Below are 16834 nucleotides of genomic sequence, written 5' to 3'. Positions count from 1 at the left end.
ATATAACAACAAGTGCATGTTACAACGCACTTGATATTTAAGACATTTAAAATGAACTTAAAGATAAGTTGGAAAAGAATGTACCCGTCGTCCTGCTGCCCGCATTTGATTACATGATCAATGCTAAGCAGTTTATCCATCGTTTTCTGGGTTAGGCTCAAATCAGGTCACGCCTTGTCGAATCACGTCACCTTCAGAATACTGAGAATTACAAAATAAAGATGTGCAAGTTGTTTCTTCATTTTTCCCACCCTGACCTCGAGAAATGTGAATCATAAATCATGATGGTGCGACGTACAAGATGGACACGAACCAACAGAAGTGGTCGTCGTTCACGTGACATGAGATGAATACTTCGTCGACATCCTCTCATGGATGCGCGTGTGTGGCATAACGCCTGCAATTCCTAATACGACATTGATCAACTGCCTCAAAGGCATAAAACTATAGCTTCTTTCGCCTTTGCCTTCCCCTTGGCCTTAACATTTGGTTTGGTATTCTATAAATTCTCAACTTCCCTTTTCATTTTTTCCTACACCGATGCATTGCAATAAAATAAAAGATTTTCCCACATAAAACAAAAACAAAGGACATGTCTACCTATTTGTAAATCACAACGATTTCGTAGAAGGAACATAAGTAAACAGAATTGAGGGTAAGAATAACAACATAAAACTTACCCATAAAACACAGTTAATTGTTGTCCACCAATCCCCAAAAACTTTAGGATGGTCCAATGCGCTTCCTTAGAAGGTAAATGTCAACGTTAATGTGCTAAATCCAAGGTGAAATGCATTGTAAAAAGCAATATTAAACACTTGTACTGACTTATAATGTGGTAAACCAAAACTAGTTAAAAATTCAAAAAAAATATTTACGTTGCTGTGCAGACTACCCTTCGAATGAATGAGTCTGGTAAAAAATTTCCGACCCACAGCCGCCAGTGTGTATAAGTTCATTGCATCGCTGGTACCAAAAAAAAAAAAAAAAAACACTGGTTGTTATTCCAATATGGATAGTTGTTGAATATTCAATTTTTTGAATTACCACCAAAAGTGAACGTAGCTCAACGAATCCAGTTCGTCACTACGTCGACGAAAACCTCCAAATCAGGCGTGGGGATAATGCGCATGGGATTCGGGACAACTCCGACATCCTCGCCTCGACTATCGAAAACTTTTTTTTTTGTAGCATTGGAGAGGGCTGAAAGGGTGCACGAGCTGCATTTATTTACGCTTCTGGGCTCCAAATCAGACGGACCAGCGAGCTTGTTCATCTCGATGCCTTCCTCATTTTGCCCATTTTGCTCGCTGACCTCAATGTTGTCGTCTCCCTCTCAAAGATACACAACTTGCCCTTCTCCCAAGTCACCATCCAATTTAAACTACAATATATGCAGGAGTGATTGAGCGACATCCACTGCATTGCAGGTCGAAACTATGTTGGGCAAGACGACATCAAAAGTCAGAATAGTGACATCTTCTGTCGATATACCTTTGTCCTTTTCTGCAGGCGACTTTTGTTCGGAGGTAGAGGTGTGAGGTTGAGCGGATGATGCAGTAAGATCTTCGTAAGCCATGTCACGGTCTTATGGTGGGGTACCAGATTTATCCAACTTGGTATCCCCAACTTCTTCTTATGCGTCTTATGTTGTACCTACCGACTTATCAAGGCGCGGGGACTTCTAAAGGATTGGTCGGCTACGTCGGCTCATAGACGCTCAACCTCGGCAATCATGGCCCTCCGGGCACCCCGCTCGGCCTCTAATTCGTCTGAAATTGTTGTCAACGGGACCTCTAGCGACTATGTGAACTCATCAAACTCTCGCCTTGGAACAAGCTCATAATCCTGCTTATGAAAAACATTAATTTCAATTATCCCCGAAAGCAATATCCATTCACATAAACAGTACAACAATGTGTCTAAATTCAAACTATAATGTGCACAAATTTATGTACAAACCGCTGAATTGGAAGTGGATGGCAACACTCGCTTCCCTTGGTGTCCGGTCTTCGCCTTCCCTTTGACTTTCGATGAAGGAGTCACTTCGGAGTCATCATCAACATCCTCAAAAGCTTTATATTCACACTGCGATGTTGCTTTCGTAAAAGGCTGAACTTCTTCAAAAATGTTTTTCAAGTAATGCGCATTTTTTTCTACCTCAGTGGGAGTAATAAGCTGGATGACAAGCTGCATTAGACAAAATCGGTGTTGCATGAGTTAGTACAATCAATTTTTAAAATGCAGTCATTGTATTAAAATTGCAAGAACTTGCTGCAGGATGATATGAAAACAACACATACCTTTCCTTAACTAAATAGACCCCTCTTCAGCTTCTCATATGATGGATTTATATTGGTGACCCAACGGAAAATTCAGGGCAATAACTCAAGGTTCTCAATCCGCACCGAGTTTTTTTTTTCTTTAGGTAAGACAACATTTCGAGCAACTAAATCTGCAAAATTGAAAGTGATACGTAAAAAATTTGCAGCAGAAAGGAATGTAAAAGTACGTTGAACTTATAATAAAAAAAGAAGAATGAAATTACCTGGAATGCATAGGGAAACCCCCTCAGGTCCTGGATTCCTCCCCCGATTTCTCTGCTTTTTTTTCTTTAATAGTGGTGTACCAGATCAAAGCAGCGGTGGTGATGGTTGGCATTAACAATTGGAACGACGCTAAACCCTAAGGGTAGATCTTCTATTTTTCTTCATCGTCTACCAAGTCAAGCATATGGTACCTGATGGTTGAGTCATTATCTTCCCCAAAACAACAAAGTGGACGTAGTACAGTAGCCTTAGCTTGTACAGATCGTCTTGGTTTTGGCAATTGGTTCTCCCTTCGAGGGTATCTTCTTCTTTCCCCTGAAATATATCTCTCGTATATGACATTCCTATTCCTTCTCTTTCGCCGAAAATTCTCCAAACTTAGTCCAAAGATCAAACAGAATTTTCAGCTCCTGAATGTCACAACATCTTCCCCAAATAGGAAGGATATGGATTCGTTGGTCACTTTATTCTTAATAGCCCTAAGGGTAGCATAGCGGTTTAGCTGCCCAAACCAATTAATGCGGTCCACATCAACAAGATGACTGAAACAAGAATACTTGAATTTCATAAGCTGATCTTTGGAAATTCGGCCTCTTATGTTAGAAGGACACCTCATCATGTATGATAGACACAAGATGGTGGCAAGAAAGACCTCATCTGGCGAACACACAAGTTCTGCCGGAAGAGAAAATTTCACTTTCAACATGCAAGATTTCCAACAGTCTTTCAATCAAACAATGAGAACCATAAGGTTTTATACGCACATCAGTGCATAGTATATACACATTATATAATCTACAAAGGATGTGCAGTCTTTCATCAGGATCAAATTCAACCAATTCATGAGCCAAATTCAAGAAAGTATGCCCAACATCTACACCATATCATATGCACAGAATATGGACCAAATTCAAGCAAGTATGCCCAACATCTACACCAATTCATGAACCAAAGTACAACTGAATCAATTCATTTTCGGCAATATCATATTCACATGCACATAATATGTACACAATATTCACAAATGAAAATTAAATTAGATCGAACAAACCATGAACAAAATTAATTTCAAAATACATGCAATCGTACAACCCTAAAGCCTAATCCGTTAATTTCCCCCAATTTAACTGTACAAAACCCTAAATTCCCAAATTGAGAAAATCTAAGTTCAAATAATAAAAATTCAACTCAAAACATTGAATCGTTGGGCACAAAAGCACAAGATCTGAGTTAAAACGACGTTGATTGTCGGATGATTGGAAACTTGGCCTCGGTTAGAAAAGTGGAAAAGGATTTGGAAACTTAAGGTCCATCGAGCTGAGGGTCGCGCCGTTCAGTGTTAGGGTTCGTTGAGCTAGGGGTCGCTCCGGTTGGGGGTTTCAAACAAGGAGCTGGGGGTCGCGCCATTCGGAGTTCTCGAACAAGGAAGGAGAAAATGCTGACCGGGTTGGACGAAATAACCATATAAAATGGGAGGGCAATTTGATCATTTCAAATTTTAGAAAAATCTTATTTCTGTCATATTATTATGCATGTCTTGTGCAAGTCCTTTGTATATCTCAAAAATTTTATTTTAGTCCCAATATTAAGGAAACGGCCCCCATTTTCTGTCAAATTTCCTTTTTTTTGTGTATATGTTTTTAGTTTAATTTTTATAATTCTGAAAAATGGGCCCAAACCTTGTACAACTAAGAGGGGCTCCATACTAGTTTTTTTTTTTTTTTTTTTTTTTTTTTGTTGTTGAACCCATACCAATGTAAAACGCATTGAAGACCCCAAAACTCAAGGATTCCTTCCTAATGGCTTGTCTCATGCTCCCAAAATCTCACTGATAGCCTTTGATTAATCTCATATCCTTAACCAAGTACAAAAGAGAAAGCAAAAGCCTAGGCTTTCCTGTTTAAACCAAAATCGGTCGGAAATGGAGGTGCAATTCAGTTAGAATTGCCCATGAACTCCGAGAAGTTGAGAATGTGGTTGATTGGGGGGTGATTGAATCCAAATCAAACTACCTACATATCTCTAGGGTTGGAGAATCAAATCATGGGTATAGTGCTAAAGAATGAATGGTGTGATGTGTGTGACATCATGTACCATCCTTGATGAATAACCTATGGCATGACGTGTAGGAGATGCTTCTCCCAAGCTCGGAGTATATATAGAGATCCTGAGAGAGCAATCCCAATTAAACTGGGAGGTAATCTAAGATAAAATGTCCAATCCTCCTAAGGTTATGATTACATTGTCTAATACCTAAGATATCCTAATTTGACTTGAATAAGAGTTTCATTACTTGGAAGACAAGTAATATCTTCAATGGGCTTAGAGCTAATGGAACCGTGTCAGACTACCATGACATGTGGTAGTCCAATTCGGAATACCCATGTAGCTGCGACCTCACTCTAAGAGCTTTTCGGTCATTCTAACCACCCTGAGTGCCACATATCGTGGGCTGAAAAATTTATTGTCCCAGAAATGTCATTTTCATGTCACATTATGTTTGTGTGTTTTTATGTCCCTCACTTTTTTGGGTACAGCTGATTAATTAACTACTATTAAGGTGAAAGAATGTCAAGAAGAGATAAATTTCCGAAATTTGAAGCTTTGAGTGATTGGGGTCTTATAAACGAAGAATTTGAACTGAAAAATTATGAATAATAAAAGCATAATTAGTTAAAAACATTTTCACTAAAAACATTTTCAACTATTTGAAAAGTACTTTCAAACGAGCTTATGATTGCTTTTAACACTCCATGCCAGCCAACAATTTTTCTGAAGTAATGTTAACCATATGAAGCATCCATAGTCTCTTCTCACACTATAACCACATCCAAGGCCATACACTACAAGAGCAAGTACGGGAACGTTGACATTATAACGCCTCATGTCAATAGTATAACGTCATATGAGGAAAAACTTGTAAGTGTCGATCATTGGCAAAGGATCTGTGTATCTTTGCAATGAAAATCCTCCATACACCGGACTTGCTGAGAATCACATCAGGACGTGATGCTCCCCTCCATTCAGTACGTGGATTAATAACACACTGGCGACGTAATGTAATGCAGTAAGTGATGTAAATAAAGTATTCAGAACACTAAAATTACTTGGATAAATATATGAAAAGAGTGACAAATGTTTCATAGGAACAAACAAATAAAAAATCTATCGCTAAAGTGGTAGCCTGGAATGGAAAGCACGTTTAGGAAGAGAGCCAAGTAGCAGCAAACTATGACAGCAGCGTTACAACAAATAGTCTTAAACAGAGTGGATTTTCGAGAATAAAACCATCGGGAGCGTTTAAAATTAATCAGGCCGGGCTCTCTTGTTGCTGCATGAAGGGCATTTGTACTGCTTAATCTGTTTTGCCCTTGCGGGGGTCATCTTCACGCATTTCATGTGGAACCACGTCTCACAAAAATCACAGAAAATCCAGGGTTCGTCCAGTGAGGACGGTCCTCCTCCACCACATGCCCCACATGTCTCTTCACGTTCATCTTCCTCCTCTTCGTCCAAGCCCTCATCTTCGTCCTTTGGCTGCACTACTTCTGAATGTCTTCCTTGCAATTCTGATCCTCGCTGCTTTTTTGCCACAAAAATAAATAATATAATTGTTTCATGTCCGTTAACTATACTTAAAAGTGTGACAACGGAGAATCTAATAAAAGGCCGATTACATAAACAACAGCATCATCTCATTTGAAAACCATGGTGACTGATCAAGCCACTGATCACATAGTTAACGCGACCTGCCCTAAAGGGCACGCCAACATATAGACAATAGCCATAAATCTAAACTCCACAAAAATATAGCACCCATTTTCTTGAAACAGAAGCACACATGGAATGTAACTTTTTACCGCTTTGGAGCTTGACTTGGATTTGTTGCTGCCATGATTTGAAGATGACTTCTCCTTTACTTGTTTTTTTGCTGTACCAGTCACAACTTCAAATATTGTTGGCAGTTCATTAATCATATTAAAAAGCCGCTTCCTGCAGCAAAACCAAGTTACAATACATTGAATAGAAGCTCAGAACCACATAAAAGCATTGAAAGAATCAACTTTGACAAAAAAAAAAAAAAAAGGTTAAAGCAAACATAAGCAGTTTGGTTGTGTACCTAGATTATTATTTATCACATGACTAATACTTATTAGTTACTAGCAGCCACCGTCAACCAAACAAAAATAATAATAAATAAATAAATTTAACTGAAAACTACCAATTTAGCGTTCCACATAGAAGGAAATGCACTAAAAAAGATACACCGATGTTTATCTATCAATACTTCTACCAGAAAAAACATTTACAAACAAAAAATGAACTTTATTCACAATCATGCAGCGTCTGATCAAGAGAAATTGTATACAGAGTGGTTGCAACTTACCTGTCAGCCTTATCGAAGCCAAATCTGGCACCAAAGTAGAACGCAACAGAAACTAGCCAGGCATCACTATGAACAGCAACCAAAGATAGCCAGTCTTTTTCTGCCATACCATCTCTTGCAAAGTTGATACCCAGTGCAGGCTCTGGTAGCTCTGGAGGCACTTCTTCAGCAGGTAGGTTGACTTCCCACTGCTCACTAGGATATCCATATAAGGAAAGATTCTCCTTCTCTGTAAGTAGAAAATATTTCATAAAGATGGTTGAAACAGACAGCAAAAACATAGCCACAAATAGGAAGTAACAACCAAAAATGATAATTGACGAGGAAACCCAATTAAATACGGCTTTAATTTCCAAAAAAATATGAACATAAAGTATAACAGACCAAATTTCACAAGGTTTTGAACATATATGAAGGTACAACAGTGCAAGGCAACGAAGTACCAGTGATTCATGGAAACCATACAAAACCATTAAAACAATAATGCACAGAGACCGACAAAAATAACAGGAACGCTATATCATAACAAAAATAATCATCATTTCCATCTCTATATCACAAAAGCCTTGTCCAGGATGCAACATATTTAAAACACTGTAAACGGCAGTTAATTCTCCTTGGACTACAGCTCTTAAGAAAATTAAATATAACTCATAACACAACACAAGCATGCATGTCACAAATTTCAATTGAATTGATCCCTTGGACAAAGCACATGTACATTGTACATATACGTGCACACAAAGAAAAGAAAAGGGTTTCTTCCTAATTCTCTCTAAAATCTTTAATTAGCTGTTTCCCTTTAGACATTATTTACCTATTAGAATGAAACAACATGATTCAATTGTATATTCCAAAATTCAAATTATTGACCAAAACTGTTCCTGCAATATGCTAAACTCATTTGAACTTTTTCCAATGAGTAACAGCCTGAGCAACTCCATTAACTTGTTTGAACAAAGGTTTCCATGTAGAGCTTTGTTGCAAACAGCTAATTAGATGACCAATACAATAGATTCCTGAAAGTAACGGGAAAGATGTAATGACAACCTAGTTAAGTTCCAAATTTGTTACAGATCACCATTTACAACTCCAAGAAACAAAGGAACAGTTCATACATAGCTCACATGTTAAATAGATGCCACACTTATGATATAAATTCATAAAGCATAGAAAACTTACCAGGATCACACATCTGAAAGAATTTTTCAACATCTGCAACAAAAAATCAAAATCATATAAATCAATCTCCAGTCAAACAAAAAAACAAAGTTCTTAATGCAAACTACTACGAGTCCAACAAAATTTTCAAAATCCTTTAAAACATAAAACTGTAATGGTCCATTACAATGAAAAAAATTACATAATTCAAAACAAACAAAACTCATGCAAAACGGGATTTTCTTTTGTCATGGCTCTCCATTCAACAAATCACAAGATGTTCATGTGATACGATAGTACTCAAATCTAGTTTCTCACATTTTGGTTTTTTGTATCCCTATGTTTCTTCACTTCCAAATAGAGGTTCATTTCTATAAATAAAAACAAACAAAAAATATTCATTCACTTTGGTTCATGAGTTCTTTATTGAAGCCTGTAAAGGCGAAGTCATCCTCCAACAAATTAAGGAACAAATACATGCTCCAGTTAAGAAAGCTTCCAGCGTAAAGCGTAGCGTGGGAGGTTTCGCTATGCAATCTCACGCTATGTTGTGGTTTCGTGTAAGCTATTCAAGACTTGCATAGCGCAAATTAGTATTGAATAAACATATAATAAACTTGCACCAAAATATATATAATTTAAGATAAGTTACAATTTGCATCCTCAAGTTGCAAATACAATCTCAACTCATTTTTTTATACATTGTCATATCATAAACAAAATTGTGTTTCAGTTGCAATGTCATACATCCTTATAAAATTTAAACTATCCAATAGAACAGGTTTAAATATTTAACAATATAAAAAGTCAGAATAATCATTATAAAATATCCAAATCCATTATTAATCAATTTTAAAACTTCATAAAATAATCTCATCTTCTTTTCCTAGAACCATTTCCCACAACTTCTCCTTCCCACACATCCCAGCAACTCCTCCCACCAATCGCAACTACTTGGCTATCTTCCACCCCCCCCCCCAACCCGCGTCTACCCGACCAGCCTTCCACCTGCACCCCACAACCCACACCTACCACCAACCATAACCCTTGACTGTGACCCCACCACAACTCTGGTTCTTGAAGAATCGCCATAAATGGCATCGGCCAATAGTAGATCTCGGTTCAGAATCGAAAATACTGCCCGTATCTGGCTGTTCTGAAACATATCGTCCACAGAATTCGGGGTTGGTGCAGGCGAAAGAGAAATATCGTTATATTTTTGCGCTACATCACAAAAACCTCTCCCCAACAAGAGATATATTGTGCAATATCACCCGTTTTTTCAAACCTTGGTTTCTAATCCGTTATCTGCTTTCTCACAGAAGGTAAACATTTTTCCCCTTTACAAGACAAAGTAAAACGTCCAATTCAGAAACATAGTCTTCCAGCATCCCTCTCTTCACTCCCAATACAAAAAACACTAAATATACTGTAGAGACAAATGGGTTAAGAGGAGAAAACGTAAAACACGAACTAGTCTGAAACTTACTTCCAAATCACAGACCAATACAATAACCATACATAAAATCACATTTCAGCTTCTCTCAAGCACTAAAGCCGAAAAACAAAGTAGAATTCCAAAACCAAAATAATTGATTTTACCATCCTCAATGAGCTTGAAACCTAAAAGCACATAGCAGAAATGAAAGCAAGGGAATAACTTCAACCATTCAATTCAGTGAATTCACCAATCTTCTATCCTTTCATTTCCTCGTTTTTCTTGGAAACCGAACAGAATTTGAGAAATGAGCTAAACCCTATTCAGAAGGGGGGAAGTGAGAATTCCCTATCACTCAAATTCTAATTTGAAACAAAACAAAATAATCCAAACCCAAAACTACATTAAATGTAAATATTCAAAATTTACTTCCATTTAGTTTTCTGGATTTACTCTCAAACCAAACACAGAAGCTAAACACAGTAGAAAAATATCCATTTTTTAAACCCACTTGTCAAGTCAACAGAAAAAACAAGGAGACGACGAAACAGAAGACTAATTTCCAAATCCCAAATCAAATAATCTCACTAATCAGTGAAAAAACACCAATTTCCCTTCTGGGTTTCCTCCAAAACCAATACAACTTCAATTAGTAACTTAAAAAGTTTCAAAAAAAAAAAAATGAAAGATTCGAAGTAAAAATAAAGTACAAAGACGAAATTACCTGAAGTGAGAGCCTTGATCATTCCAGTTCTGCGGCCCTTGAAATCTCTGAAAACCTCCTCGACCGTTCGAGGGTTGTAGAGCGCGGCATCAGCTCCCTTCATTGCTCTCTCTCCCCCCCTTATTTCTCTGTCTATCATAAAAACCAAGTCAAAAACTTGTGTGAGAGAGGGAGAGTTTGCCAAAGGTGTTAACGCAGGAGGAATTGCAATTTTGGACCTGGAGTTTGTGTTAATTACAACTTTAGTGCTTGATATTTTGCAGTTAGATCCTTTAGGGTTAAAAACTTCATTTTCACTTGTTTGTGTCATATTTACAATTTGGTCCTTGTGTTTTCAAATTTGAAATTTGAACTTCTTTTTTTTTTTTTTTTTTTTTTTTGTTAAACTAAAATTACACCAAGGCAAAGCTAAAATACACTATAAAAGCCCACACAGAGGACAAACAACGCTACAAACCATAGAAACAACATACAACAAAGTGATACAAGGCTAAAGACCGACACAGTCAACAACAACATGTCACCATAAATCACTCCAACACTGACTCTTTTTAATGTGGGCAAGATTTCAACCTCGAACTTACTTTAAAGTTTGGAAGATAGTATCACTAGACTAAGATGTAGTTGCAATTGATGCTAAAAGAGAAACTTGAATCAAAATCAAAATAGTAGGGTAAATTACATTTTACCCCCTCAGGTTTCGGTGTAATTACAACCTCATACAACATCTTTAAAACATTTCAATCTCATACATTTAGTATTATTTTTTTCAATTTCATACAACCGTTAAAAAATCTGTTAAGTTAACCATTAAGTGATGACATGGCAAATATAGGGTCCCCATTTGTACTGAAGTGGCTGCCACATTTGTGCCACGTGGCTAAACACTTAATAAAAAAATTAAAATATTAAAATAATGAATTAAAGAAAAGTAAAAAATAAATAAAAAAATAAAAAAAATAAAATCCAAACTCTCATTCGTCCTCCCCACCCGAGCCCACCCCTTTCGTCTTACAGCAGAGGGAGGAGATTGCGAAGCAATTCGAGGAGGCGATGAAGGAGAGGGACAGTTTGAGGGCTGAGATTGGGAATTCGACTCATATGCTCATGTCTGGAATGGACAAGATATCGGGGAAAGTTAGCAATTTCAAGAATTTTGGGGGTAGGGGATTGCCAAGGTCGTAGAAGTACACCGGATTTCCGACAGATGCCTATGGAGTGATTAATGGGGGAAGAGGTGGGTGATGGGGATGGGGGAAGGGGGTGGGCTCGAGTGGGGAAGACGAAGGGGATTTTGGGGTTTTTTTTTTTTAACTTTTCTTTAATTAATTATTTTAATATTTTAAATTTTTTTTATTAATTATTTAGCTACGTAACTCAAATGTGATAGTCATGTCAGCACAAATGGGGACCCCATATTTGCCACATCATCACTTAACGGTTAACCTAACATATTTTTTAATGTTTGTATGAAATTGAAAAAAAATAATACTTAATGTATGAGATTAAAATGTTTTAAAGATGTTGTATAAAGTTGTAATTACATCGAAATCTAAGGGGATAAAATGTAATTTACCCAAAATAGTAACTTGAACAAAAATTAGATTTGGAACATGAACCGATGATAAAACTCGTACAAATCTGGATACTAATACCAAACAAGTAATGAAATTGGTATATGATATGATACTAAATTGATACAAATGCAAGAAATGAAATGGAATCACAACTTAGATATGAAAACAGTGAGTGGTGACCGACCATGATGATCTACTATAAGAGCAACTCCACCCATGGAACCCTCCCCCCTGGCAATCCACTATTGAATCCACCCTTTTGAACAGTAACTGCCTTTAATGAATAGTAACTGCCATTAATGAACAGTAATTGCCATTTGCATCTCCACCCTTGGAGCCCTCCCCCCTGGCAATAGGCAATAAAATATTAGTTTTTTTGTTTGTTTAAACAATACAAAATAAAATTATTTATAATTTCGGATAAGATTTTTTAAATCGTTCTCGTTGCGCCACGTGTCATTTTATAAAAAAAACAATTATTTAGCGATGGATTTCGATAAGATTTTTATCCAATGTCATCGTGCCACGTGTCGTTATCTTTTGAGAATCTTTGACGATAGATTTCGATCAGATTTTAACTCGTTCAAAATTGCACCACGTGTCATTATCTGAAAAGATAATTATTGGAGATCGATTTCGATAAGATTTTTATCCAATACGATCGTGCCACGTGTCATTATCTTTTCAAAATCTTTGAGGATAGATTTCGATCAGATTTTTAACAAATGATGGCATGCCACGTGGCCTTATCTACAATCCAATCCTTTCTGAATCGTCCATATAATCCATCATCCATCCTCACAAATCTCACACCAATTTTCTCAACATCTCTATCTCATTATTCATAGTTTATGCTTCTTCTTCACCATCCATCATTACAATGTCTTCTTCTTCATCAAGGATGATGTGGGAAATCAATCAGCAAGAGGAAGAATTGTTTAACCAATCTGAAGGAATGTTCAACCTTCAGATAGCCGAAAATGAGATGGAAGAGGATGAGGAGCGTAGAAGGAGAGATGACGAAACAAGAATGGCCAGAGCCTCACATTCCCGTCGAGTCATCCAGACTGTTGCTCAGATATGCAGGCCCAACCGTTCAAGAAACCTTGATAGAAGCAGGCAACGATGGGGTGAAGAGTTGTTGGACGATTACTTTGTCCATAACAGTGCATTTCCTGATACGTACGTCAGACGCCGTTTTAGAATGGAACGACATTTGTTCAACAGAATCATGACTGATGTTTGCAACCATGATTCTTACTTTGTGCAAAAGAAGGATGTTTGTGGTGTTATGGGTCTCCTACCTGAGCAAAAAATCACTGTTGCGTTGCGGATGCTTGCGTATGGAGTATCTGCAGACCAAGTGGATGAGATAACGAGGATGGTGAAATCAACCATTCTTGAGGCCCTAATGAGGTTTTGCGGAGCAGTCAAATCTTTGTACACCGCAGAGTACCTCTGAAAACCTACTCGCATGGACTTGCAAAGGCTTCTGAAGAAGGGCGAGATGCGAGGTTTTCCTGGGATGATAGGAAGTATCGATTGTATGCACTAGACGTGGAAAAACTGTCCAAGTGCATGGCAAGACGCATATGGGGACAGAAAAGGAGCAAAATCTATCATTTTGGAGGCAGTGGCATCTTTTGATACATGGAGCCTTTTTCGGGGTTCCGGGGGCTCAAAATGATCTCAACATCATTGCCCAATCCCCAGTGTTCAACGACGTCCTGCAAGGAAAGGCACCAAAAGTCACGTACGTCGTCAACGGACGTAGGTACGATGGGCCATACTACCTAGCTGACAGCATTTACCCATGATGGGAAACATTTGTCAAAACAGTGCCACGTCAAAGAAGTGCAAAGGAAAAACACTTTGCAAGCTGTCAAGAGGGGTGCAGGAAGGATGTGGAGCGTTGTTTTGGTATCCTTCAAGCTCGTTGGGCGATCGTCAGGGGTGCTGCCAGAATGTTCGATGTAGAGTCACTTTGATCCATCATGATGACGTGCGTCATTCTTCACAACATGATTGTGGAAGATGAGTTCGATTATGATGCGGTTGATGAATATGAGCTAGAGCCAGACACGATGAACAATTCAAGAACACGGACTGATGCCACCGAAGAACCCATGCAACACGAGCCATTAGAAAAGGATGGACATTACAATGAAATGGTCATTCAACGATATACTGCACTTCAAAGGTCATCTATGCACAATGATCGGCAAATTGACTTGATAGAGCACCAGTGGGCATTGAAACAAGCTGAAGATACTTAAGTTTATTTAGTATGTTTGTTTGTATTTGGTGTGTTTATGTAATTTTATTTGGTGTGTTTTTTGTAGTGAGTTTTTTATTATTTCGTTTTGTAGTGAGTTTTTTATTATTTCGTATGGTTATGTAATTTTATTTGGTGTGAATTATTTGGTATGTTTATGTAATTTTATTTGGTGTGTTTTTTGTAGTGAGTTTTTTATTATTTCGTATGTTTATGTAATTTTATTTGGTGTGTTTATGTAACTCCAATTGGTGAGTTTTTTAGTTTTATTTGGTGTGTTTTATAATTACGTCATTATACGTGAACAATTTGATGAATAAAGATTTTATTATTAGGATAAAAATATTACGAAATTAAATACATGTACTCTCACTTTAAATAAAGTACTAACTTCAATAAAATGGAAACAACATAAATAATAAATTACAACCCAAAGTGATTGGAAAACTATGGGCTCCGATTACAAAGTACCATATTCATCACCACTTAACCAATCTGTGGTGCTAGGATCATCTTGTCTTGTTGTGCTAGGACCATCTTGTCTTGATCTCGCTTCTCTTGCACGCCTCATTTGCACCACATCCGCTTTCTCCGACTGCCAAAAATATTTAGAATTTGGAGACATCCCTTCTAAACGCGTGTTCATAATGTCACGATCTCATTGTGCAATTCTTTCTTCTCTAAGCAACTCCCTTTCTTGGCTAAGTAGCTCTATTTCCCTCTGTTCAACTTGAAATGCTTGTTGAATAGCTGCAGCTTTTGCCTCATCTCTAGCCTTTTCAGCCTCATATTTCGCCAATTCCCGTGCCAACGTCAATTCACCTTGACGAGCAAGTTCTTGCATGTACTTTCCATAATCATTCTTGGAAGCACTCCCTTTCCTCTTTGAAGCCTTCTTACCTAGAGGCCTAATTGGATAACGGGTCGATCCCGACGCTTGTTCAGGAATGGGCGTTTCAGGCACTTCTTCTCCATCTTCTTCATCAACATGGGAGCCATGATCGGGTGTAGAGTGTGGACGGGTGCTGTGTACAAAGGTGCCGTGTAGAGGGGTGTTATTCATGCATACTTCTGGACCAACAGGCACAGCTTTGAATTTAGGACAATCTTTAACAATATTCCAACATTCCCACCGGTGGAATGATTTGTTTCTTGATTTGATTTTGGTAGCATACCATGATTGTGCTTGAAGTTGCTACAAATGAATAATAATGAAATTATTAGGTAACAAATAAATAATACAAACAAATAATAATAAGGAAATTATTAGGTAACAAATAAATAATACAAACAAATGAATAATAATGAAATTATTAGGTAACAAATAATAATAATGAAATTATTAGGTAACAAATAATAATAATGAAATTATTATTAGGTAACAAATAAATAATACAAACAAATAATAATAATGAAATTATTAGGTAACAAATAAATAATACAAACAAATGAATAATAATGAAATTATTAGGTAACAAATAAATAATACAAACAAATAATAATAATGAAATTATTATTAGGTAACAAATAAATAATACAAACAAATAATAATAATGAAATTATTAGGTAACAAATAAATAATACAAACAAATAATAATAATGAAATTATTAAGTAACAAATAAATAATACAAACAAATAATTATAATATATTCTTACCTCATCCGCATAATTTGCCCCACTTCAAACATTACTACTAGCTTGTGTCAAGGCATCTCTCCACGTACTAAAGGAATGGCAAAGTATTTTCCAACAACTGGACATCGATTCTTTGGTTCTTTTCCCACCTATTTGCTCATGAAATTTGGTATGAATTAAACTCCACATTTCTCGCAACTGCATCTCATTACCCGTAAGGGAATTATGAGTAACTTCAACCCAGCTAGTGCACAACGCAACATCTTCAAGAAGCGACCAATTTGTACCTGCATCAGTAGTCATTTTGTGGAAAAAAAACTTGGATTGAAACTTTGAGAGAAAGATAGGAATTTGATTGAAAGTAGTTGAGAAAATATGAAATTGTGGTGTAAGGTAGATGGAGAAGAAGTGGTATTTATAGAAAAGTAAAAACAATTTTTTACAAAAAAATTTCAGATTTTTTACAATTTTTACGGATTTTTTACAATTTTTTTTAATTTTTATTCAAATAATTAATCTCTGCCGTTGGATTTTAAAAAATTTGAATTCCAACACTCCAGATTGTGCCACGTGTCATAACGGTAACTTTTCTTAATTTTAAAAGTATTTTTTCTTTATTTATAAAGCATATTAATATCGACCGTTGATCTCAGATCGAACGGTTGATATTAAATAAGATTTTTTTTATTTTTTTTACCGTTGAGATCCAACGGTCCAAATTAAGGAGCCGCTGAGATCGAATGGACCGTGGGAAGCCACGTGGCTTCCCAACGATAACTGAGACCATCTGCAAAAGTTGCTGATTTTCTGAAAAGCTTTTGGGCGACGCGCCCCCATGCGCGAGTGGGGTGCACGCGCCTGACAGAAAAAAATAAAAAAAGGGTTTGGAGCTCGGGCTCACGGGCTGTCAAAAATTGACAGGCCTCCTGCTCGAGCCTTCTCCACCAGCTCGGGCTCTTCAAGGCTGGAGTTGATTCACAGGGCCTCGGGCCCTTTCCTCTCCCATGTCCCCCGGCTTACATGCATGGCTGGAGCTGCTCTAACGGGCGGGTCAAATGATGTTGGCTCTAAATTTGTACTTAGGATC

The 16834-nt window shown here is 37.2% G+C and overlaps 1 protein-coding gene across 2 annotated transcripts; it reads right to left on the bottom strand.

The window, feature by feature from the left end:
* Window positions 1-5635: 5635 nt before the first annotated feature.
* Window positions 5636-10426, bottom strand: LOC126583062 (PHD finger protein ALFIN-LIKE 4-like). Of its 2 annotated transcripts, none has more exons than XM_050247359.1 (5): window positions 10260-10426; window positions 8119-8151; window positions 6937-7165; window positions 6410-6542; window positions 5636-6131 (listed from the first exon to the last, which is right to left on the bottom strand). In XM_050247359.1, exons 1-5 carry the CDS (start codon window positions 10396-10398, stop codon window positions 5856-5858), a joined length of 810 nt encoding a protein of 269 aa, XP_050103316.1. In that variant the 5' UTR covers window positions 10399-10426; the 3' UTR covers window positions 5636-5855. The 2 variants fall into 2 exon arrangements, with proteins under 2 accessions (XP_050103316.1, XP_050103317.1); XM_050247360.1 differs by having other exon boundaries at window positions 5636-6128.
* Window positions 10427-16834: the final 6408 nt, after the last annotated feature.

This window comes from Malus sylvestris, chromosome 9, assembly GCF_916048215.2.
Source record: "Malus sylvestris chromosome 9, drMalSylv7.2, whole genome shotgun sequence".
NCBI lineage: Eukaryota > Viridiplantae > Streptophyta > Magnoliopsida > Rosales > Rosaceae > Malus > Malus sylvestris.
Note: the sequence above shows the minus strand (reverse complement) of the source record. Positions and strands in the feature narration are given on the sequence as shown.